This window comes from Xiphophorus hellerii, chromosome 19 (assembly GCF_003331165.1).
Source record: "Xiphophorus hellerii strain 12219 chromosome 19, Xiphophorus_hellerii-4.1, whole genome shotgun sequence".
Classification (NCBI taxonomy): domain Eukaryota; kingdom Metazoa; phylum Chordata; class Actinopteri; order Cyprinodontiformes; family Poeciliidae; genus Xiphophorus; species Xiphophorus hellerii.
In genome coordinates, this window is record NC_045690.1 from 2,431,118 (window position 1) to 2,456,926 (window position 25,809).

General features: G+C 40.6%; 1 protein-coding gene across 1 annotated transcript in view; it reads left to right on the forward strand.

Moving 5' to 3' along the window:
• The window catches only part of kidins220a (kinase D-interacting substrate 220a), a 60,838-nt gene extending 37,293 nt beyond the window's left edge, over positions 1–23,545 (forward strand). Inside the window, 9 exon segments of the mRNA XM_032547111.1 lie at positions 6,057–6,235; positions 11,454–11,665; positions 12,379–12,492; positions 14,695–14,727; positions 17,491–17,607; positions 17,679–17,777; positions 18,712–18,933; positions 20,874–21,095; positions 22,440–23,545. Coding sequence (XP_032403002.1) covers positions 6,057–6,235; positions 11,454–11,665; positions 12,379–12,492; positions 14,695–14,727; positions 17,491–17,607; positions 17,679–17,777; positions 18,712–18,933; positions 20,874–21,095; positions 22,440–23,201 — 1,960 coding nt within the window. The 3' untranslated portion in view covers positions 23,202–23,545.
• The last annotated feature ends 2,264 nt before the right edge of the window (positions 23,546–25,809 follow it).

Here is a 25,809-nt window from a genome sequence, read left to right on the forward strand (position 1 = left end):
GCCACATGTTGAGGTGCCCCGGGGCGGGGCACTTAGCGGCAAGTTGCCCCCCGACCTGCATGTGGGTGTAAATGTGTGTGTGGGTGAATGTGACTGTAGTGTGAAGCGCTTTGAGTGGTCAACATGACTAGCAAGGCACGACACAAGTTCAGTCCATTCACCTTTTTTCTTTGATAAATCCTGTTTTTCTTTTTATACCAAACATAAAAAAGCTGATTTAACAGGTTTGGATTCTTCAGGTTCCAGGTGTTAAATTAAGATTAGAGTTCAATCTGTACATAATATTAGATGATAATTGTAATCATAATTTAATACTCCGGACCATGAAGAAGCCCAAACTTGTTATATCTGGTTTGTTTGTTATAAGGAAAAAACAGGTTTTATCAGAAATAAAAGTTACTGTGATCTTTCTGTTAGTCTTTATTTAGAAATACAGATTCAAGATAGTTTAACAAACTTAACAAAAAAGTGCAATTTAACATGAAAAACTGTAGAAAAGGTAAAAAGAAGAACAATCTATGAAAGTATGAAAACAGAGAACTTAATCAGAAATTATTTCCATCACAGGAAGAAATCAATTCTTAGATGAATATTTTGTAATAAATATAAAGCTTTTGTGTTGTTGAGCTTATGTGTTGTCTGCTTGTATAAAAGAGAAGAAAAAGGGGCAGGAAATGCCTAATCCAGCTATTTTTTAACCAGCTTTATAGTAAAACTGCAAATTATGTTTTATTTCTGATGTTACTTCTAGGTTTTGTTTGTCAACCTGGGTTCAATTCCCAGTCCTGGAGAATCTGCTGCATGTCTTTCCCTTCTCTCTCCTCCTAATTTCCTGTTCAACCTGTTAAATTACGGCCTAAAAAACTTTATTCGAGCCTAAAAGACTTTAAAAAACTAAAACATACATTTCACCTCACAACTGGACCAACAGTCAGAATATGCTTCCCACCACATTGTGCTCGTTTCCTCGTGTTAAATAACAACTTTCTTCCTCTCTCTCATTTTCTCTCTTTCTTACATAATTAATAGGTAACTTAATATTTACACACATACATGCACACATTTACACGTCCCCTCCATGGGCTGCCACCTTATCGTGGTGGGGGGGTTTGAGTGTCCCAGTGATCCTAGGAGTTATGCTGTCGGGGCTTCATGCCTCTGGTTGGGCCACCCAATGCAGACAGGTCCAAGGTGAGGAACCAGAACCAAGTGCAGCCCAAAGATCCCTTATGATGAATACGACCGTTGGAAACAGTGGTTGTACCCGCCCCTACATGAGGTCCCACCCTGGAGCCAGGCCTGGGGGCAGGGCACTTTGGGGAGCCCCTGGTGGCCGGGCTTTAACCCATGGAGCCCGGCCGGGCTCAGCCCGAAAAGAGCCCATGGGTTCCGGCTAGAAATAGTCGGACTCACTGCAGTGCATGGCTCTGGTTCTGGAGCCGGTCTCCTTGAAAGGGGTTGGATGTTCTCCCACCCTGGAGTTGCCCCTTGTGAGAGGCGCTGGGCAGGAGTGGGCTTTCTTGTTGCCTCCATCTTGGTGCCTGTACGTTGGGGTGAACAAGAGGATAGCCTCTCCCTCTACCTACGGGTTTGGGTCGGGTTCTGACTGTTTACCCACCTTTTTAAGTCCTTGGAGGGGGTACTGGAGAGTGCCACTCCTGGGAACTGCCTTGTTATACTGGAGGGGTTTTCTCCGTTGGGTCTCTGGGCTCCCTTAGAGACGGGGTGAGAAGCCCAGGAATCCAGGAGTCACTGATGTGTTTACATATATCCAGGGTTTCCCCCAGGGTATTATAAGCCCCCTGACCTCCTGCATCAAGGTAGGAGTCAAGATGAAACCCCACTGCGTTGCTCTGCTGTGCAGCTCTATGTGAACTGCAGGTATAACATGTAGTTGTGCTTGAAGAGGTGCGTTGAGTGAGCAGTGAGAATGATTTATCTTTGTGAACAAAGAATTATGTGCAGCATTTCCATCTGAACACGCTGCCCAGCGTGGCTCTGTGTCTGCGCTGTAAACTTTATGTCTGTGTTCTTAACATCTTTTCATACAAAAACAAGATGGTGAGGGAAGAGACGCAGTTTAACCTAATTTGGTTCTAATTACAAAGACAGGAAATCCACCTGCCACACATACGGCTGAGAGAGAGCGAGACGGGGAGGCCGAACAAAACGAAGCGATTCTTTATGTGTGAGGATGACAAATAACAGAGTCCTGACTGTCCCAGCGTCGAATACTTTTAAAAATCATATTTGACAGGAAAGTATCTTAATGTGGCAATAAATGGAACAATAATACCAAAGATGTATCTTGATTTTGACCTTGAATTTTGATCCAAATATAAAAAATGTCACATGGACTGTTTGGCCTATGAGAGATTATTTTAAATACTTGACCATTTTCTAATGAATATACTGCAGCATATCACTGTAAAAATCTTTAAAATTTGGATGTAAACATAGAAATGTGCTTTTTGAATACAATTTTATTCCTATTTGCATGTATGGACACATCTAAATACAAGCTGCTCTTTAATATTCTATCAATCAATCAAGTTTATTTGTTTTGCACATTTCAGCAACAAAATGTCAGATTAAAAGGCTTTAAATAATAAAAACACAAAAATATGTTTAATGTACAATTAAATTGTACAATTAATATACAATTCTCATTTAACTCAAGTTAAATGAGACTGAAAATTAAACATTTTAACCGTATGATGCTTTATTTTACATTTAGGCAAAGGTCTTCTGAGGCATATAATGAATCCTGCCAAATGTAAAGTTCAAGTCTTTACATTTGAATTGAATTGAAAAAAAAATTAAGTCATAAAAACAACATATAGTCACCAACTGAGGAACCAGAAACTAATATTACATTTTGTCATCATTAAAATCATCAATACATCCGATAAGTTGGTCCATGGACTTTACCACAGAGGCCGCTTTTCATTGGCTGATGCCCATTCTACGTGGCCGTCTCACAAACACACTTAGCTTCCCGTTAGCTAAGTGCAGCATGATGGCAGAACTGATACAACTTCTACACCTTGAAGCCTGTCTGCTACACAGTCTGACGTTAGCTAAACAGATCAATATGCAATGTGTCTGTATCTGACATACACTAAAGGTTTTAGTTTAGCAGAAAAGGCTTTGGACTAAACTGTTACTCCTGTTAGCCACGTTAGCACCAAGTACAGCTAGTCAATCAACCATCGCTGTGTTCAGGGAAGCGCTGATTAATAATCGAGAAATAAATATCAAGCCTGGAAACTTGATATCGTAAGGGACTGAATGTTATGTTTTTAACGTAATCTTTGCTCGTCTTACGGTGCGCAGGCGGTTGCCACGGTAACAGGTGTGCTTAAACTACAGAGAGAGAGAGGGGGAGTAAAAAGGTAGGAGTGGTTTTGAGTTGATCACCTGTTCAGGTTATTTTACCTTTGTTTCCCTTTGCTGTGGCTCATTACAGCCGCTGTAGTTTCTAAACGTTGGACTAATTACCTTGTTTGTTTGTGAGTTTACGTCATTCACAACAAACATCAAATAGAACAAATATATTTTATTAAATTTTAACAAACAAATGGCTTCTACTGCGATAATTATGTGAAATTAAATTAATTATATCCTAGCTTCAGAAGATTTGCCTTTACCTTTACAGAGCTCTTTGGTTCCTCCTATCAGTCTGTAGCTTCTCATATTGAGGTCAAAGTTCAGATCTACCATAACTGACTGACACCTGCTGGCCTCAGGTTTGCAACCAGCTTGTGACTGAGAAACCAGTAACCTCCTCCCAGATGATGACATGAACTTGTTAGTTCCTCTGTCCATTTAGTAGCTGATATATTGAAATGATGCACTAATCGAGTCATGTTTACATAGAAACAACGAGCTGTGAAGCTTTGTTTGTGAGACTTGCGGTCACGTGGGTCGGTTGTGGGCGGAGCTTGGTAAGGTCCATTAGCTAGAGCTAACCCATTGGAGCAGACAGGAATTACATGTGAGGTACCACAAGGTTCAATTCTTGGATCCAACTATTTAATATCTACATGCTCCTGCTAGCTCAAGCTACACACAAGTAATACGATTAGCTATCATAGCTATGCAGATGATGCACAGCTGTTTAGAGTTGCATTTGATTAATAACTGGGACATCTTTAATTTCAGTCTGGATAAACAAATTGGCATTACCTCTCCTTATTTTGCCACTGTGGTGTAATATCATATAAAGCACTTTGAACTGCCTTGTTACTGAAACTTGCTACATGAAAAACTTGTTTTTACACTAGATAGACTTATAAAACCATGAAATCACTTTATTTTTTAAATCAAGAAACAGTTTTTTTGTATACCAAAAATAAGTGTCTTTGTGAGTCACTGGCTCCTATTGGTCTGCATCTGCAGACCCACAAATAAACAGCAGTGAGACAGTTGGTGTGTAAGGGTTAATGCAGTTTATGAGAAAAGGAACACACACACACACACACACACACACCTGGCTTCAGACACACTCCATGGTGAAAGTTCCTCATCCTTCCTGCAGGTACTTGGATTCCATCTGAGGTTTGAGGAAATATTACACACATGAACTTTCTGGAGGCTTTTGTTTTAATGCAGCGTTGATCCAACCTGCAGCTCCAACTCTCCTGGGAAGTTTATCTGCAGAGCTTAGGGGTGTGTTCATGGGAATGTTTGTGAGGTCAGACACTGGTGTTGGATGAGAAATTTTTTGGTTAACGCCTTGTAGTTTTGGGCATGAAATGTTCAGAGTTCTTCAATTAGTTAGACGTTTATATTCATGGTCTTAATTTGAAGTGGCTGAAAACTGTTAAACATACAGAAACAAAATAAAACACACTATATTCACCGCTCTAGCATTAGCTCCCACCAAATACCATGTTGGTATTGTGCTTTACAGTTGGCTTACTCTAAAGACTGTGTTGGTATAGCATTTTAGCATTAGCTACACAACATGAATGGCATGCTGGTATTGTGCTTTAGCAGTAGCTTTCCATGCAATACCGCGCTGGTGTAGAACTTTAGCGTTAGCTTTCATTATATACTATGTCGGTGTAGCGGTTTAGCAATATCTTTGAACAAAAACTGTGGTGGTATTGTGCTTTAGCATTAGCTTCCTCTACATAGCATGTTAGTTTACACAATGTTTGTGAATTGCGCTTTAGTGTTAGCGTAGTTAGCCGGATGTGTTCTGATCCTGACCTGCTCAGTTTATTGGACTCAGAGGGAATATTCAGAGCTGTCCGACTAAATTCACTTAGCTGATAGTTTTTCCCAACAGCTTGCTGTTTTCTCACCGGATGCTGACCTCATCCTGACTTAAAAGTGGCTCTAATCATCCAATCAAGTGAAAGAAAGACCAGCCTCTGTTCATTCTGGAAGCAGATCAGTTGTTGGGGGGAGAAACCCAGCGGAGACTTGTCGATGTTTGGGATGTTTGTGGTGATAATATCTCCAGAGACGAAGCATTCAGATGAAAAACTGAGAGTAACATTTCCAGCTTCACCTGATTGAATTGTTTTGCAATCTTCTAAAACATGTTTCCATTTTTAAACTCCAGACTGTTTTTATTGACATGAGGTAGTGTTTCGGTCCTGGAAGCCGTTTCCAAACATGGTGTTTACTTATGATAAACATGTTGTTAACCACAGCAGCCCATCATGACGTGTTTCCGTCTGCTGCTTGCTAAATTACCCTGATTGTCATCTTCTCAGGTTTCCTCCTCTGCTCTGAGAAGATAACATCCCTCTCTCTATCTGTCCCCGAACATCCCCTCTCTTCTGCTATCTCGCCTTCTCTAAATCCGGTTATCTCTCTGCTCTCATGATGATGATGACCGTTGTCATATCTCTTTGATCTCAACATCGCGGCTTCTTATTTCCCCTTTTTCCCCTCTATCAGTTCGTAACACTTTTTGTCATCTGCTACAAACGTAAAAGACACAAATATATGGCGTCTCTTTTAGCCTCAAATTAATGCAGATAAAAATAAAAGTGTTTTTATTAGCAGGTAACGTTTTAACTGCTTTATTTTACATGCAGGATCTCCAAAAACATCCCCACCACCAAGGATGTGGAGCCGCTGCTGGAGATCGATGGAGACATCCGCAGCTTTGAGGTCTTCCTGTCCTCCAGGACACCAGTCATCATCGCCAGAGACGTGGAGACGTTCCTGCCCTGCACCGTCAACCTGGACCCCAAACTCAGGGAGATCATCGCAGGTCTGGACACACTTCTGGGCCTCGGACCAGCATGCCAGAGCTACTGGGTCTGGGTCACCAGCAATGCTCCCACTGAGAAACCAGCAAAACCTTCTGGTTGTGCTTTTGGATGGTGGGAGGAAACTGGAGTACCCAGAGAGAATCAATACGGACAACATGCAAACCCAAAACCTTCTGGCAAAGTTTATTGTTAGAAACGTAAAAAATAAAACATTTCGGTGATTTTAATTTTTATAAATTCTACTTTTTAGAGTTTTTAAGCAACATCGATTATTCTGACGATTAATCTGCAAATTTAACCATTTTTAAAAATCTAATAAATAATTTAATTCTTTTTTTTAAATAAGATTTTAAAAAATTGCCAAAGATGCAATAATTCCTTTCCTTTACTGAATATGTAGAAAAGTTACCTCTGCAGCAAAAATAAAATACTAAGCTCAGCTCTTCTCCTTGATTTATCAATATGGTGAAGGGCTGATCTGATCAATAGTTTTCCAATTAACCAGTTAATAATTGGATAGCAAACGGTGATTTTTAAAAAAATAATCTGGAAAAGGGGAAACTAAAACCTCCTGGGTAGAACAAATTTACAAAGTTTCACCTTAAATGCAAAATTTATATATATTTTTTGCTTAATTGCTGTTCTAAATATGATTTTCTTTAGCATGTTAAAGATTAATTGATTACTGAATTAGTTTATGATCATTTAAATAATCGATTAATCACCATTACTTGTTTCAGCCATGAAATATAATAGTAATTTTTCTTCACAATAATAAATTTTCTTATTGGTATGTAGAACATTTTGACAAATTTGTTCTTTGCCAAACTGCAAACAACTTTGCATTTACAAATTTGCTTTATAAATTAATAGTATTTGGGTGAAAATAATCAATTGATCATGAATAATCACGATTGACTACAATTAATCATTTCAGCCCTGCAATATCATACTGATTTTTGTTCACAGCCATATTTTTATTAGTATGTGCAGCATTTTGGCAAACTTGACCTTTGCTCAAATTCAAACAAGTTTGCATTTTTAGATACATTGGATTTAATCCAATAATCAATTAATCACGATTAATCGTTTCAGCCCTCCAGTATAATGCTGATTTTTCTTCACATCCATTTGCTTCTTTGTATTCTGTCACTCTCTCCGGGTTCTCCGGCTTCCTCCCACAGTCCAAAAACATGACTGTCAGGTTAATTGGTCTTTCTAAATTCTCCCTAAGTGTGTGTGTGAGTGTGAGTGTTTGGTTGTGTGTCCTGTCTTTCTCTGTGTTGCCCTGTGACAGACTGGCGACCTGTCCAGGTGACCCCGGCTCTCGCCCGGAACGTAGCTGGAGAGGCAGCAGCACCTCCCGACCCCCCTAGGGACAAGGGTGTTAGAAAATGGATGGATGGATGGATGGTATTCTGTCACATAGAATCCCAATAAAACAAACTAAATGTAGAAAATCACCCGCGAATATGGCGACTGATGAAAGTTTCGGTATTAAACTCGCAGCCTGGCCTTTCTGGCTGAAGAGCCTCCACACCTGCGCTCTCCGTGAGTCACGCCGGAGAAGCCAATACTTCTCTGTGTGAGTGTGCCTGTTTGTTTTCAGTGGTCTCACCACACCATGATGCAGCGGCTTCACGCTGACGCTGCCGTAAAGCTGCTGACGCATCGCAGCAGCAGCGGGGCCTCTGACTCTCGTACGGATTTGCTTTTACGTCACAGCAACTACAAACTGTGAAATCTGGTGGAGCTGCATGCAGAGCGGCGGCACTGAATGGCATCATTGTCCCGCTTTCACAGTTTCTGCAGTAAAAAAACCTGCGTGGCACTCAACTGTTTGAAAATGAGAAACAAGATGTGGGAAACACAGAGTTCCTGCAGCTGACACTTTTACAGCGATTACGTAACAATATCAGAACGGCAGGAACACGAGGCAGGCGACTCGTTTCGGTTCAAAATCGCAGAGAAATAAAGAAAAATACTGGAAAATCAGAAATACCAAACGTCTAATGAGAGTAAACTCATAACTCATTTAATTTATTTGTGAACTGTGGTTGGGGTCCGTATGAAAATCAGTCCAGGGGCCCCAAACGGCCCACGGGCCCATCTTTGAACACCCTGAAAAGAGATGCAGGTGTTAGAATGGCCTAATCAAAGTCCAAATTCCAACTTGAAAATTGATGTTGAAGCAGATCTTAAGATGTTTTGTAAATAAACATGTGATGCTGTAGAGCAGTGTTTTTCAAAGTGTGGGTCGCGGCACTCTGGAGGGACGCCAGGGGCCCATGAAAGACTCCATCTCTGAAGGGAGAAAAAACAAAAAACTGAATCCCATAAATTTTTTAATCTTGTATCTTTCGGTGATGTTTTTTATACAAAATTGAAGTTAAATAATTGATTAAAATGTTATTTTTGATGCTAATTTTCTGATTGGCTACCAAGCACGACTAGCAAGAAATGGGAAAAAAACACATAAAAATCAGAAAAACTGTAGAAATAAAATTTTATTAATATAAAACATTATATATTTTTTCATAATCCAAACAAGGAATTATGATTTAAAAAATTGTCTGGTAATAAAGTTATCATAATAAAAATTTCTGCCACCTAAAATCAAAATTTGGGAGCTTTTATGCTACATGAATGCAGTATTTATTGAATAGTGAATAAAAAACATTCTAGAACTAAAACTTGTTTTTTTACATATTCTGTAGTTGTGTGTGTGTGTGTGTGGGGTGGGGGGTGCGCATGTGTGTGTGTTTGAAAACAGGTTAAGGCTGTTTGGGGGGGTCATGGTACAGAAACGTTTGCAGACGTTTAAAGTAGGATGTGCAACCAGCCAATTTATCGGTGCTGATTTTCTTCATTTCAGGAGATCAGTGATCAGCCAATACTTACATGTGAAGCCGATTTTATCTCAGCAGAGGTCTAGAAATCAGCCGCTGTCCTCTTCTGCTCTGCAGCAAGAGGTTTTACTGTTAGCCCCGCCCCCTGGCTAGCCCCGCCCACCAGCTCATGTCTGCATGTTGATGGTTTACAATAGTCGCCCCATTGTTGCCAAATCAGCAACTTTCTTGCTAAATTTACCAACATTTAAAAAAACAAAACTTCATTATCAGCCACAATCAGAATCTGCAGGTCCGGCTTTTCAAAGATCGGCGATCGGCCAGAAAACTCCAATCGGTGCGTCTCCAGTTCAAAGTTGGTAGAAACAGAAACCAGAAGACCTGCCCAAGTTATTTGTTGGAAACTTTCTCACTACCTTTTATTTGGTCTAAAATCATCTTGTGTTTTGTTTTGATGTTTGGTTCTGAAGCATAAAGGTGTGTGTTTCGACCCGGCCCGGTCGGTGGCTGCTACCCGGCGTCCTGCAGCCGGCCGGTGGGCGGCGCCGTCAGTGACTCCCGCCCCGCAGTCCCGACTCGCCTCATAAGGGCCCCATTGTGTTGGCGGGCCGGATTGGGTCTCACTCGGCGCGTCATTCAGCTGCCGCTTGTGTGAGCAGGAGACATTCTGGTGCCTGCGTCTTGTTTTCTGGGTCTGCGCACACAGAGCCGCTCTGTTCCTCGCTTAATTCGGGAGGTTTCACCCGCAGAGGAGAACAGATTTATGGGGAAAAGTAATTATAGCAGCAGAGTTGAGAGCTGATGGTACGGACTGACGATCCTAAAGCAATAATTAGGATTATTTAACCCGTCATAAGAGGAAAATAGAGTAATTTTAGTCATATTTTCACCATGTTGTTTATTCATTTATAAATGTCTTAGATTTTAACTAAATTTTTATTTTTACCAACTAAAAATTGGGCTTCAAATTAAATATTTACTTAGGTTGCTAAATATTTAGCTTCAAAGTAAATATCTAGATTCAATTTAAATATTTTGTTAGAATGTCAAATATTTAGCTGCAAGCTAAATATTGAGTTAACATGCTAAATATTGAACTTCAAAATAAATATATATTTAGGTTGCAAAATATTGAGCTTCAAACTAAATATATATTAGCATTCGAAATATTTAGCTACGTGCTAAATATTGACCTTCAGTCTAAATATTTAGATCCAAACTAAATGTTTAGTTTTAGCAATAGCTTGCTAACTAAAAAGCCTATTTAGTTTAGATAAATATTTTGTTAGTCATGTACTTGGTTTTAATTTGACATTTATAAATGAATGAATAACATAATGAAAATATGATTTTTAAACCCGTGACATGATAAACATCCCAAATTGTTGGTGTTGATTATTGACTGTTCCCCTACATGGTGATCTGTGTTTGTGAATCAGATTTTCTGCTGAGTGGCTGCAGGAGTTTTTCTCTTCACTGGCAGAAAATCTGCAGAAAAACGTCTTGAGGAATCAAAGTGGGATTAAAAGTCATTTAAACTCTGAATGTCTCCCATTTTGGACGTGCAGATCATGGGAGAAAAATCGTGCTTGTTATAATTCCCAGCTGTGATTTGGGAATGTTTGAAACACAGTTTTCTTCTTAAAGTCATAACCATTTCTAACTTCCCTCTGGAGATCATAAAATAAACCAAAAATAGTCGGTTCTTTATAGTCAGGGCCAAGACACAATGCTGATAAACAAAAACAAAATATGAACTAAATATTTAGTTGGTATGCTAAATATCTTGCTCCAGAGAAAATATTTAGTTTTCCAAATAAAATTTTTCCTCCAAGCTATAATATTTAGTTTGTATGCCAAATATTTGGCAGCAAGCTAAATATTTACCTGCAAAACCAATAGTTACTCAACATTTAGGTCCAACGTAAATATTGAGTTAGCAGCTAAATATTTTGTCTTGAAACTAAATATTTAGCTGCAAGCTATATATTTAGTTTTCATCATAAATTTTTTGTTTTGAACTAAATATTTATGATGCAAACCCAATATTTTTCTAGCATGCTAAATATTTTGCTCCAAATGAAATATTTAGCATCAAACTAAATATTTAGCTTCAAATTTAATACTATTTTAGCATGCTAAATATTTAGCTTTAGACTAAAGAATCTGAGAATGTTCCTCTTACCAGCATCACGTGTTTGAAAACCGTTTTCCTCCTTACATTCAGGGCCGTTGTTATCTGCTTCCCTCTGGAGATCATAAAATAAACCAGAGTTTCTGGAGCGTGGGCGGATCTGAAGGCTCTTTATGCTCAACGCCAAGACGCTGACGACCTCTCCTCTGTGTTCTGCCGTTGCTCCTCTCTTAGATGTGCGTGCGGCCAGGGAGCAGATGCATTTAGGAGGGGTGACCTATCCCACGCTGCCCCTGCAGGAGGCAGCGCCGCGACCCGCTCCAGGCTTCGGCCCGCTCTCCGCCGCCGGCTCCCCGACCGGCTCCTTCGGCGGCGCGCTGCCGCCTCAGCCGCACAGCGCCTACTTCAGTGGGATGACGGGCCCTCAGCACCCCTTCTACAACCGGGTGAGACGCATCAGGGTCCGAATGTTAAGATCAACGGTGTCCAAAGTGTGGCGCGGGGGCCATATGCGGCCCTCAGAAGCGTTCTGCCCGGCCCTGTCACAAACTGGTTTGCCAGTTCAGGCAGTTTGATGCAGATTCACATTTAAAAACCGTCTTTCCCTGAATCTTAAAATGTAAGGTGAATCGCAAAGTATTCATCCAGGTTTTTTCTTTTAATTTATTTATTTGTAACAGAGCCCAAAGTCAAGGTTTACTTTATTATCAGTTTATCAAACATACAAAGAATCAAAATTATGTTTCTCATCATTCCCCTGTGAAGCTATTAACTTAAAAACATCACGTAGCAACAAATAAGGACAATTACTAATAAAAATGTTTCCCATGATCCATAGAAAACAGGAATAATATTTTTTAAAATCCCACAAAGTCAAACTTTATTTATTTGGCACATTTTCAACAACATGAGCTCGCCAAAGTGAATCCCATGAATCAAATAAATGATCAAATCTGGTCAACAAATTAGTAAAAATCCGTTGCCTGAATTTTTACCATTCAGAGGCCGAATAAAATAATTTTCAAGGGTCACAAATGGCCCCTGAGCCACACTTTGAGCCACCGATGGTTTGGATGAATCCGTTATGTCCCAGATATTTCCCCATGTTGTTTTATGTTTGCATGATTTTCAGCGTTTGGTTGTCCTCTCTCCATCGTAGCCGTATTTCCCCCATCATGTCTACCACCTGCCGCGACCTTACGCTCACCTTGCCCCCTCATCCTCACGTCCCTCCGCTAAACCGTCCAGTCCGCCGCAGGACGCCGCCGGACTCGTAAGTAACGAGGGACAGCACCGGACCGCCTCATCTCTGCTCACATCGCTGATGTTTCTCCCTGATCTGGTGTTTGGGTCCAACCTGCTGCATGAACAAACCAGACGCTTCACTTCCTGTTTAACACTTCCTCCTGTCTCATCTTCCTGTTTCATTTTGTTCATTTCCTCTTCCTCATCTAACTTGCTTTGGCTTTACTTTTCTTCACTTGTTCATTTCAAAATGTCTTCATTTCTGCAGCTTCCACACTGACCAAATGTATTCACACACTCTGAACTTTATTATATTTGTTCCAACTGCAAACATCAGTTTTTTATTGGGATTTAATGTGATAAACAAGCAGAGATTATTGTAGGGCTGCACCGAACGATTATTTTATTAATCAATTAACATATTAATTATTCTGTCGATTAATTGCCAGAATAATTGATTGATTGAGTTATAAAATTAGTTTAATCGTTTGACTAGACGACTAATCAATTAAACATTACATTCTGAAGATTAATCGTCAGAATAATCAATTAATTGTTTGAATTGTTTAAGCTGACGATTAATCTATTAACATAGACAATAGATTATTCTGACAATTAATTTAGTACTCTGGTGATTAATCCATTAGTCAGATAAAAGGCATATTCTGCACACCACAGATGTTTATTTTAAGAATCTTTCTGTCACATGAAATCTCAGTAAATTTCTCTGCAGTTTCTGTTTTTAGCGAATCAGGATCTGAAAGGTCAGAGGGTGTGAATACGTTTTCCAGGCTGTTGTCGTCCAATCAGATGCGAGCTTCGTTAACCTTTCAGTGTCTGTCTCCATGTCAGGATGTTATTGCAGAGGATGCCAGGGAGGGCCTCCCCTCCAGCCCATGTGACCCAGCCATGGTAACCTCGCTAGCATTAGCATTAGCATCCATGTTCGGCACAATGCTCACGACTGTCTAGTCAAAGTAACCTGGAATTATCCGCTTGTGAAGCTTTTGGTGTATTTAAATATCCTTAGACCTGTCACAGTAATCAATAAACCAATAATAAATTAAAACAAATTAAATTTTTATTTGCATAATTTATTGTTTTTTACTTTCTACCAAAAACTGTAAGATAAGTTTTCAGTCTTGCTCCTTTTTTTGAAGGATAAGTTTGTTCATAATTCGTTTTATTTCTTGTTTCTGTTGTTTTTATTTTGAATATTTGAAATGTTTGTTGTGACGGTGAGCTGCACCGTAAGCAGGTCTGTTTTCATGTAGCTGTTTTTCTGGATCGGATCCGTATCGGCCGATTCTTAACCTCAGTGGATCGGTGCAACATGAGCTTCACGATTTTAAATGAATTACTGCGATAAATGAAGACGGCCTGCATGCCGTCTAACTTCAGCCTTGATTTGACCTCTGACCTCGTTGCTGAAGCTCTGCTTCTCCAGAACAGAACAATTTAATGATAAGACAACTCAGGAGACGTCTGCTTATCGGCGCCCAGCCGGCAGCCGAGTGAGCGATGCAGAGCTAGATGAGCCCGTTCTCCTCTGATCGCCGCGATTCCTGCTTTGTTTTTATTTTCTCTTAACGTTTACGCCGCAGTCGTCTGCGTTTTCCTGCTAATCTGGGTTTGTGAGCAGCGTAATTACCGAGCCGGTGTCGGTGTGAGTTCGGCTCCCTGCGGCTGCCGGGACGCTCATCAGAGCAACTGTTGGGGCTGGCGCGCACACACACACACACCCACACGCACACGCACACACACACACACTCGCACTCTGGTACTGTACGCTGACAATGAGCCCAGCTCTGGTGGAGCTTATCTCCATACCAAGACGCTTCCTCCCTCACTGAGCTCTGTTTCCTCTTCCCCATCCTTCTGCCCAGCCCAGCTGTAATTACACTCTTATCACACGCACGCACACACACACCCCCACACACGCACACACACACCCCCACCCACGCACACACTCACTTTGTGTCACGTTCTCCGTCTGAATCTTCCCTGAATTGAAACTTCTGCTTTTTGTTGAGTAAAAGGTGTCGGCGGAGATTAGCGCTCGTTGTTTCATAATTCTCTAACAGTTTCTACGTCTCCAGGCCGCCGCCCGTTTCTTTCTGTCTGTGTTCACGTCTGCCATCTTTGTTCGCAGGTTGGGTCTCGGCTGTGTAGCGCCCAGAGTTTTATCTGTGGTTTTTGACTGTTTGCTTCTTCTTGTCTCCTTATCAAGCATTTAAAGTCGCTGCCTTGCAAATTGAAGCAGGTACATGTTTGGTTTCGTGGCCTCTTTTCTTTCCCTCCACCTGTCGACGCTCCATCGTTCCACTAACACGGCGACACGCTGCCACCCAGCATGCTGCACAAAGAGACGGCAGCGCAACATCAGAGTCACTAACATCAGCAACTAGATTCACATCTTCTCTCACATTGCAAATTCAAACTTTAATGTTTTTATTAGGATTTTATGTCATGGAATCTAAATAGTGTGGTGTGAGTTTCTGCTCAAATTCAAAATTCAGTTAAATTCAAAACATTTTAGTTATCCCAAAGGGAAATTAGATGTTCTAGAGTAGCAGCCAGTCTCACAACGAGTCTGAAAAAGCCTCTGACTGAAGACTGTTCCTGTATAACTGTTTCAAGGCTGCATGATGAGAAAACAATATCCGGGAAATGGAGATGGTATTTCACAGTATCTTATTCCGGATGACGCTAATGCTAATCTGTTTTGTTTGCTTTTGCCACTCCTCTAAGGCCGTATGTTTAGAAAGATGTTGGAGTAGGGGATAAGAGATGGTTTAGACTTCCTGCTCTTCATCTATAAAGCCTCTGTTTCAATTCCTCTGGGATTTGAGGTCAAAGTTCAGGGATTCCTTGAGCTTTTGAGATGCTGATCCTTTGCTTTTGCTGCTCCTCTTTAAATCTCTGTCAGGCCGTATGGTTAGAAAGATGTTAGAGTAGGGGATAAGAGATGGTTTGAACTTGCTGCTCTGTGGAAAAATCCTTTTCAGCTGCCATCATCCAGAACCAAAGAGAATAATTGTCCAAAAATGTAAACAAAAGTCTAGAAAAAGAACAATCAGAGCTAACAGACCAGATGCTAGCGTGTGCCATTAAACATTTTTCCTCTACCCGTTTTACTCTGATCCGCCTGAATATAATCCAGTCCAGCTGTTCAGTCAAGGGAACGTGAGGATGAAGAATCCTCTTCATCAGACTGCTATAAAAAAAACAGATTGTCTTCAGTCAGAGGCCTCTTCAGATTTCCAGTGATACAGGCTGCTACAGGAGATCGCCCCGGCTCACAGTCAGAAGGAACTTAGAAGATAAGTTACAGAAACATTTAGTTTCTCTTTGGGATCGATAAAGCATTCTTCACCTTTAGGTTCACCTTTGACCCTAAACACAGAACCAGAGATACGGATGATGGCTTAGATCAAAGCAGATTTCTGTGTTAGAACGGCCTAGTCAAAGTCCAGACCTAAATCCAGCTGAGATTCTTTGAAAATTGATGCTCACAGACGCTGTCCATCCAAACTGAGCTGTTCTGCAAACATTTGCATTTTAGACGTTAATGCAGATTCTTGTTTAGAACGGTCTAGTCAAAGTCCAGACCAATAGTACATTGAGAATCAGTGGATAGATTCCATCCAATTTGAATGAGCTGCTGGTACAAAGTAGACTATTTAGCATGACTCTGTTTGGTAAAATGCATTAAAGTTTGAATATTTCCCATAATCACGCCGCTGTAGTTTCATTCTGCTAGCGTCCATCCTCAGCGCGTCAGACGCCCCGTTCTTACTGGTGTGTGCAGTTTTGTTTGGGATGATTGTTATTTTGTCAAAGCCCCGTCTTGATGATGCTAATAGCTGGGTGGAACCAGAAGGAGAGAGGATAAGAGGGGATAAACGGAGAGAAAGAAGGGGGCAGTACCGCTGCTCACCAGCAGGACGGAGGAAGTTTGGGTGTTTGTGTCTTACAGCCAACAAAAATGGCCGCCCAGTGCGCTGCTAGTGTTGTTGTGCTCATTCACTGAGGTAAAGGGATCAGAGCAGCTCTGTTAGACTCACAGCAGTTTCAGCAAATGTCTTCCACATGTGGATACAGGAACCTAAATTGGCACAAATATTTCCAGCAGCTCCCAGAAATTCAAGATGGCCGCCATGATGGTCAAGGAAAATTCATTTTTGCACTAATTTTGCCAATATTTATTACAGATTAACATTTTTGGTGTCAAATCAAATGACCCATACAAATCATATTTACTAATTTTCTTTGATTTTTTTTTTTTTTTCAAAATGGCGGCCACAGAAAATTTTGTTTGGCACTAAAATCAGCAATTACATAAATATTACTGGTCTAAAATAACAACCTACAAGTTTTTGAATCATAAACATCATATATATGTTCTTGATCTTTTGTTTTCTTTTTCGTTTTCCAAAATGATCGCTAACGTTAGCCCACAGCTAGCGTTTTGCTAAACCGCTGAACAAAAAACAAATGAGGGCAAATTAATGTTAAAGCACTGGACACAAAAATATGATGGCAGAAGCTAATGCTAAACTGCTAAACGCATAAAGAAATGCCTGAAAGCCAACACTAAACTTCCAAACACATTAGAATATTATCAGAAGCTAATGCTAAGTTGCTGATTACATTTTAAACATCAGCAGAAGCTAATGCTAATCATTAAGGCGACTGTCTCTCTGTTTTGGTATTTGCTGCACATCATCACTTTAAAGTTGGATGAATCAGATGACCATCGTCAAAAACAGAAGATAAAGTTCATCCAAGTCATGAAAATGGGGAACATTTTATGACAATAATCAGTTTAAAATGCTCAAAAGCGGCGGCCATCTTGAAAGGTGGCTGTCATCCTAAAATATTTTTAGAAATATCCACATTTGAAGGGTTTTTGCAGTTTTGCCTGCATGTCTCTTTGGCAGCAACAGCTCCTTGCTCTGCACTGTCAGCAGTTTCTGGTTGATTTTCTCTGTAACTCTGACGGGTTTTTCTTTCCGCTGTGCAGCTGTGTCCGGTGGTGCCGCTCAGCTCGCTGGGGACAGACGGCGTGTGCGAACGCCTCAGACAGATCGACGGGATGGATCCCAGCATGCTGCCGCAGTACGCAGCAACCATCACTAAGGTGGAGAACCGCACTCCTCTGCCTGGAATTGAACCATCAGGTTCAGCAATAATCTACTGAGTCTGTTTCAGGCCAACATCAACGGCCGAGTTCTGACTCACTGCAACCTGGAGGAGCTGAAGAGAGAGATGGACATGAACTTTGGAGACTGGCAACTTTTCAGAGGAATGGTGAGAGAAATTACTCCAAACTGCGACTGTAGTAGTTAAGAATGCTAAAAATGAAGCTAAATAATGTTAACTTAATACTTTTTATTATTTGAAAGTCAAGAAAGTTTTTTAAACACTTGCAAATATTTATTGTTGAGCTCATATGTCTATTTCATAATTTAGCAGCAAAAAGGCTTTTTTCAATTAAAATATGACTAATTAACTATAAAACCTGCAGTTAATTTGATTGAAAGTAAGTTTTCTGCACAGATGAGACCAAGAAAGAAGTAAAATTCTGTGTGTTTGAAGACTGAGACACTGAACACGCTATCCACTCAATGAATCATGGTGGTGGCAGCATCATGCTGTGGGATATGTTTGTTTAGAAAGGACAGAGAAGATGGAAGGAGATAAATCCAGAACCCGTTAGAGAAATGCAGCCAGAGACACAATGAGATGTGTTAGAGTGGCCTAGTCCAAGTCCAGACCAAACTCCATCTGAGATGGCCGCCTAGTTCAAGATGTTAAAATTACTTCTTTATTCTACAAATATTCCAACTTTATTCTTGTAATATTATTACTTCATTGTCTCACGACTTTTTTTTTACTAAAATGACGTTATGATCGTGTTATTACAACGTTTTTCCTCATGTTAAGACTTTTTGTGACACAACTTTATCTCGCATTTTTTATGTTCACACAAATGAACGACTTTTTTATTTTATTATTTTAACCTTATTTTCATAACACCCATAGAAATCATATTTATTGATTCGTACGATTCTTGTCTTATTTCAACTGTAAGTTTTTTTACCAAATGGTTTCTGGTGTTAATAGAACTTTATTCTTGTATCGTTTTATCATTTTATTTGCCGTTTTACGACTTTACCGCCTGGCCGTAACGTAAAGCGGGAACTCACTGTGTCGTCCTGTTTGCTGAAATGCGTTGCTGCAGGTGATGGAGCAGAGGCATGCGGAGACGCAGGCGGCGCTGCAGGAAGAGTCTGGTGCCGCCAGCGAGCAAGGCAGCAGCGTTCTCCACGGGGAGTCGGGCCTGCGCCCGGCGGGGACGCAGCGCGACGGCGCCGGCGCATTCGGCCTCAACCTGAGCTTCGAGGAGCTGAGCGGCGCCGGGCTGGAGGAGCCGCCGCGGCGCAGCAGCAACCCGCAGTGGACGGTCGGTGGACAGCAACCAGATGAATCGGTCGCACGTTCGATTCCGTCCTGCTTTGTGTTTTACAGATTCCTCTGCCTGTAGTTTTCTTTCCAGGTTGATGTTTTACTCTGCAGAGTAAAACGCTAAAATTGAGAAACGGCAAATAACTGACAGTGGCAGCAAATGAACCAGAGAATCAGCGGTGTCCAACCTGCGGCTCGGGGGCCATTTTTGGCACTTGAACTGATTTTTTTTTTTTTTTTTTTTTTTGCAATTCAAAAATCATACAGATTTGTTTATTAAACTTTATATTTTTAATCCAGGTCAAATTATTACCATTGACTTAATTTTCTTGCAATGGAAAATCGCAAGAGAATGATACAAAGTTAAAACTTTTTTAATCAGTAGACCCACGTTTAATCAAATAAAATCAGCTTTTATTTTATTTATCAAACTTGGTTAAAGATGAAAGTGACCCGAATCCTGTTCTGGAATGAATTTGTTCAGCCGAACCTAAAAGATTTTGAAAAGTAGAAGTCTTTATTTAATATGGCAAATGTAAAAAAAAAGTATTTTAAAAGTTCTGGATTTGAAATGAGTAATACACAAATATATTTATACATCATGCAACTTTATTTGCTATATTTTATTTTCTAATAATACTTTTCTTGAATTTTGTCTCACATGACTAAATGTTTGGACACCCCTGATGCAGTTAATTAATAATTAATAACTACTACATTTGCAGATTTAATACATTTCATTTATAACAACCTTAGTATTTACAGAAATCTCAAAGTGTAACAATCAGTAAAACAAATTGTATAAAACTGAAATAAACCCATAAAAGACGGATTTAAATATTAAAAGAGAAAGACAGACATTTAAAGTTTTCCATGCTAAGTTTATTGTTGAGAAACCAAATAATATTGTTTTGTTCCATTTGACAAGAAGTTTGGAAACAACTGGTTTATATTAAAATATATGCATGTGTCAGAATGGGCTAGTCAAATCCAACTATAAATAAATAAATAAAAATAATGCAGTTTACCTGAAATTCCAGCTAAACTTTCTGCAGTTCGGGTTGTTAGATGTTGCGTGTCCACCCAGCAGGCCATCCTGAGGTGACCTTAGCGGTTTCACATCGGTGTGGTTTAGAGCGAGAAACTCATCGCAGCAGGCGGAAACTAATGTCACGTTGAATTTGACAGAATTAAAAATACATACGCAGCAGCAGAAGGTGTCATGAGGCCCCGTTTATTTTCATCCTCGCTAGTCCCCGTTTGCAAAAATAAACGTCTAAGAACAAGCATCTCTGCTGCTGTTTAAATGTCTCGGTTTGTGAAATGTTTTAAATGGAGTCTCAGGGTTTTTCTCCCTCCTGACAGTCCGGTAGACTCGGTTCGATTGGGACCAAAACTGCAACATTCTCTACATTTTCAGTTCTTGCAGTTTGCTTTCCCACTGAAATGAGTCAGATGATCCAAACTGATTGGAAAACCTGTTCCCCTCCTGGCCTGTGGGGGCGCTGCACCAAGAACCACTGAAGGAAACATGAAAACCTCTGAAGACTGAGCGCAACTTCCTTCTTCACAAGATATAAACAAAAACAGAGCTGTCAGATTTTAACGAAGATCATAAATCATTTCTCCTGCTAGCGCTAGGCTGTCTCATTTGTTTTGGTTGTATTTACCCAGAATGCCCTTTGCTGTAGTCCACTTCCTGCTTTTGGAGCGGTCTCCAGTCCGCTTTGTATTCATATATACATTCAAACCAGACCAGAGTTCACTTAAACCGAACCAAGCCCGAGGTTTGTAGAAGGACCAGAGTTAGATTAGCATTCACTTCTCCCCAAATGAACCAGACCTTCTGGGCAAACGGACTGGAGTTGGGTTAAAGTTCAACTAAACATGGCCGCCTTTACAAACACACTAACCGGAGTTTTTCCTTCATGCTGTCAGGCGACGAATCCCCACACCTCCAGCATGTCCAGCCTCAACTCCCAGGAATCCTCCAATGACATCTGCAAGCTGACGGACAAGCAGCAGGCGGAGTACCGGGACGCCTACAGGGAGTACGTGGCCCAGATGGCCCAGCTGGAGATGACCGGCAGCGGGGCGGAGCGGCCCGTCCAGCCCCATCCGAACCACTTCCTCCAGACCTCCTGCTCAGAGGACAAAGTGGTGGGTCAGCCGCCTCAGTTTGTTCCAGCACACATTGAAAAACTATAATTTTTAACTTTCATATTGATTTACAAACCAAAATCTGAAAAGTGTGGCATGCATTTCTCCTCCACCCCATCTTACTCTAAGTCGGATACCTTCAGAAGTCACCCAATTGGTAAATAGGACAGAACATTTGTTGTTATTTATTTATTTATTTTTTTCTCCGAAGAGTTTTTGCGGCGCTAGCGGCTCGTATTTTTTCTACAGTAGGCAGACAGGAAGGAGGGTGAGGAGGGGGGGGAAGACATGCAGCAAAGGTCGTCGGGACCGGGAGTCGAACCCGCGACGTCCGCGTCGAGGACTAAGGCCTCCAAACGTGGGGCGTGCTAACCCCCTGCGCCACCACAGCACGCCCCAACATTTGTTGTTATTGAACAAAATTTTCGTGCATTTCTCCAAATCAAAACAAATAAAACACTTTTGGCATTTTTCCTCTCCCACCTTAAAATAATGTCCAGAGCCACAAAATATCCTTAGCACAACAAAAACACTGCTTATGTTTGCATGCAGCCTAGAAATAAAAACTTTGGGAGTTTAGTTTGCTGTGTAAAATTCAGTAGCAGACAAACTTCTGCTAATAAAGGAGATCATTTTTCATTTAGCCTTGACCTCCACTTATCATAGTGTTGGTATAGTGCTTTAGCAACAGCTTCAGCTAAATATCATGTTAATATAACACTTTAATGCTAGGTATAACAATTTACCATTAGCTACTTCTAAATATCCTGTTGGTTCAGCGCTTTAGTGTTAGCTTACACTAATTACTATTGTGGTGTATCGAATTAGCATTAACTTGTAATGAATACCATGTTGGTATAGTGCTTTAGCACTAACGTTTGCTAAAACAAAAATATTAGTATAATTCTTAAGCGTTAGCAGTAACATAATTACTAAATTACTATGTTAGTAAAGTGATTAAGCATTAGCTTCTGCAAAATATGTTGGTATTGTGTTTTAGCATTAGTGAAACTCATGTTTATGCTTCACGGTGGTTTAAGGTTAGCGCAGCTAACTTAATAGATTAATAAGATACATTAAATTTGACATTTTATTGCTATTTGGGGGCAAAAAAATCTAAACATTTTCTAAGGAAAAGATGAATTGATACAAATAAAAAATAAAACCATGCATATCTCACCCAGTATTCATTTTGTTTTTGGTGTAATTGACTAATACAAGTAATTTAAATTTCATTCCTTCATCCTGAATGCTGAATCATTGGTTTACTTGTGCAATTATCTCTGACAAGCTGTGGAATGAGAGTTCTCCTTATCGAATCCTTCATCCTCTCCTCGCCCTCAGGCCAAGGAGGGAACAGACCCGGACAGCCGCAAGCCCTTCAAGAGGGCCTCCAAGAGCAGCGACATCACAGACTTCGCCTCAGGCGCCGACGCGCCGCTCCTGGACCCCATCAGCGAAGAGGATGAGAACCACAGCCTGTCCTCCAGGACCCCGGCTTCAAAGAAAGCAGCGGGGTCGTACTACCACAAGCTCCCCAGCGAAGACGACTCCGGCCCCGAGGAAGCCGACAACACCACGCCGCTCCTCCACAAGGAGGGCCGCGCCAGTCCGCCATCGCCTGGCCTCCGCTCAGACATCCTGAAGGACTCGGATTCAGGGATGCGGTCCAGCAACAGCTCCCCGGGTTCGCCCCTGGAGGAGGCTGGCGGAGCGCTGAACCCCGGCCTCATCGAGCTGGAGCTGGAGGGCCTGGTGAGGAAGAGGAGCCTCTTACCCAGCCGGCTGCAGGACGCGGCGGTGGCCCGCATGTCCATCTGCTCCGACGCGCCGTCTGAAGCCAGCCTGATGGCAAGCAGCCCGGACGAAGGCTGGCCCGCCGACTCGGTCAGCAACCTGAACCGCACCGCCAGCAACACCACCCTCAACAACAACTCAACGACAGACGACACCAACTCCAACTCCAACAACAGTCGTCAGCGGCAGGAGAACTTCCTGGATTCCAGCATCATCATCCACCCAGGAAGCACCGCCGCCACAGCCGTCCATCAGAACCAGAACCTGTGCTCCATCAACCTGGGAGACGAGCGGGAGAGCGTTCTCTGAGGCCCTCATCTCTAATTTGGGTCATGTTCATCATTGATGTTGTGATGTTTTAGTGCAGGTATCTGTGGAATGAGTAGCTGATCCAAATGAAACCCTGTTAGCAGAACTCCTGACCTCATATCAGTGATCGTTTCCTGTTGTGTTTGTGATTTCTCTCCTGTTTTTCCTTGATGGAATAAAAAGTGTTCTCAAATTGAAACCAGAAGCCAGATGTTACTGATGGTTCAGCAGTTTTGATGCATGGTGGTGCTGTTTGGTAGTTTATTGGTAGTGGGGGAATGGATTTCCTGTTGCATGATGTTGTGTTTTGTGAATCAATAAATATTTCACCACATGACCCATAATAATCGTCTGATGATCCTTATTACAGTATTTTTCTGGAAAATCTTTTAGACATTAAATTTGGATTCCCAGAGTTCCTACATAGTCTGGAATTAGATTTAAATGTGTATACATAAAAAAAAGTTTTAATGCATTCACACGTTTTAATATTTTATTAATAATCCTATAATAAAAAAGTTCTGTCAGTCTGGACATACATCCACGTCTATCTAGCTAGTTAGCAACATAGCTAGCTAGCTAGCTGCCTGGTTACGTTGCTAGCTAGTATCGCTCTATCAATTAAATTTGTAGAGAACATTTAAGCAACAAGGTCTTCAGATTTTATTATCTTTGTACAAAAATATCTGTCCATCTGAACTGATGAGCTAGCTGTGTGGCTAGCTTGTTAGCTACGTAACTAGCAAGCCAAATTGCTACACAGATATTGCTCTATCAATTTAACTTAGAATATTTCAGCAACAAGGCCGATTAAAGGCATTTACATTATAAAAACATAGAATATATATACAAAAACATAATAAAAAGTTGTAATCCAGACTAAAAGATGTTCGGTAGTAATCAAAGGCAGCTCTAAACAGGAGGGTTTTAGCCTTGATTTCAGTATTTCAGATGTTTTAGTTTTCTGGAAGGTTTTTTCTGAGATGAATGAGGCTTCTCCGTGTTTGGTTCTGGGGATGCTGAGGAGATCCAGAACCAGAAGACCTGAAAGGTCCGGAAGATTGATGAGCAGATTAAAGACGTTCAGTGATTTACCACAGGCAGTATCTTAAAGTCTATTCTCTCAGTGAAGGACTGTAGAACTGGGTGGTGTAGAACTGGGTGGTGTAGAACTGGATGGTGTGCTCGATCTTCCTGGTTTTAGTCAGAACGCCAGTTTGGATCAGCTGCAGCTGGACCATTGATTTTTGTTAGGCAGACCTGTGAAGACACTATTGCGTTAATCAATGCGACTAAACATAAAGGCATGGATGAGTTTCGTCCTTTAATCCTGGAAATGTTCTTCAGGTGATAGAAGGCCGACTTTGTAACTGACTTTATGAGAATCTGAATGTTCAATAACTAAAGTTACATGCTGTGTTGATTGTTTCTTTTTTGGTTGTTGAGTTGTTTTTATTAATTTGGTTATTGATATTCAATCAATCAGTCTGTAATACTTTTGTTTTTGTTTTCTCCTTCCTGTCTCCGCTTTTAGCAGCGTTCATGTTAATTTTCTGGTATAAAACTTTTAAAATGTGCTGAAAACAACAGTATTTATTAATCCAAATGTAATACTTTAACATAGAAACGTGCAGGAACTGTAAGTTTAAATTTTAAACTGTAAATGCATCATGTTTAAAGCCATGCAAGCTGAAGATATGCACTGGCAGGATTTATTTTGTCCGATAGATGGCGCACTCTCCATTCAAACCCGCTGCAGGCCTGCTGATAAGAAACTGCAGCTCAGACCAACAAGACCCAAAGCTGAGTGTTGACATTTATGAAGGAAGGCGGTTCGGTTACCGTTTCCCAGACTGACTCAGTGTTTCTGTTCACATGAAAGTGAACTGGTTTGTAGAGTTCCTTTTATACTGATGTGATTCCTCGGGTCAGATGAAGAGCAGCTCAGCCTCCTGAAACCTTTAACACAAAAACTGACAAAAACTATTCCCACCCTTCAAACTTAAATCCATTTTAAACTTAAACCAGAAACCTGAACGGTTTGGTTTGGGGATTTTTACAACGTTTACAATCCAAAGAGCGATTTCTGGACTCAGTCCAGAAACTGAATGAAACTCAGTTAGAGACACCAATTTTACATAACCTTCATTTTGTTTTAATATCTACTGTAGGAAGTTTTGTGCCTTTTGTTTTAAAATAAATTACATTTTTATCTCAATTGTTCGAAAAAATAATTTTGCCCAAAACTGCAAGCGTGCATCTTTTTCTGTGGAAAATTATGCATTGTGTGGATCATTTCTAAAATAATTTGAATAATTAATTGAATAAACTCTATTTTGAACAAACTGAATAGAATCAAAAGATAACACATCTTAAATATTACTGGCACTTTGAGGGGAAATCAATGCGATTCCACTGCTTTAAACTTTCCCTTTAATTTCCTTTTAGGATCAATTAATTATTTTTTTTTTATTTTACCTGCATTTGTCATAACTATTTTTAAAACATCAGTTGGTTCTTTTTAATTTTTAACCACTTACTGAGAAGTTGCAGACAAATTAAATGTATTCAATTTACAATCAAAAAACTAAATTCTCAGTTGGATTTA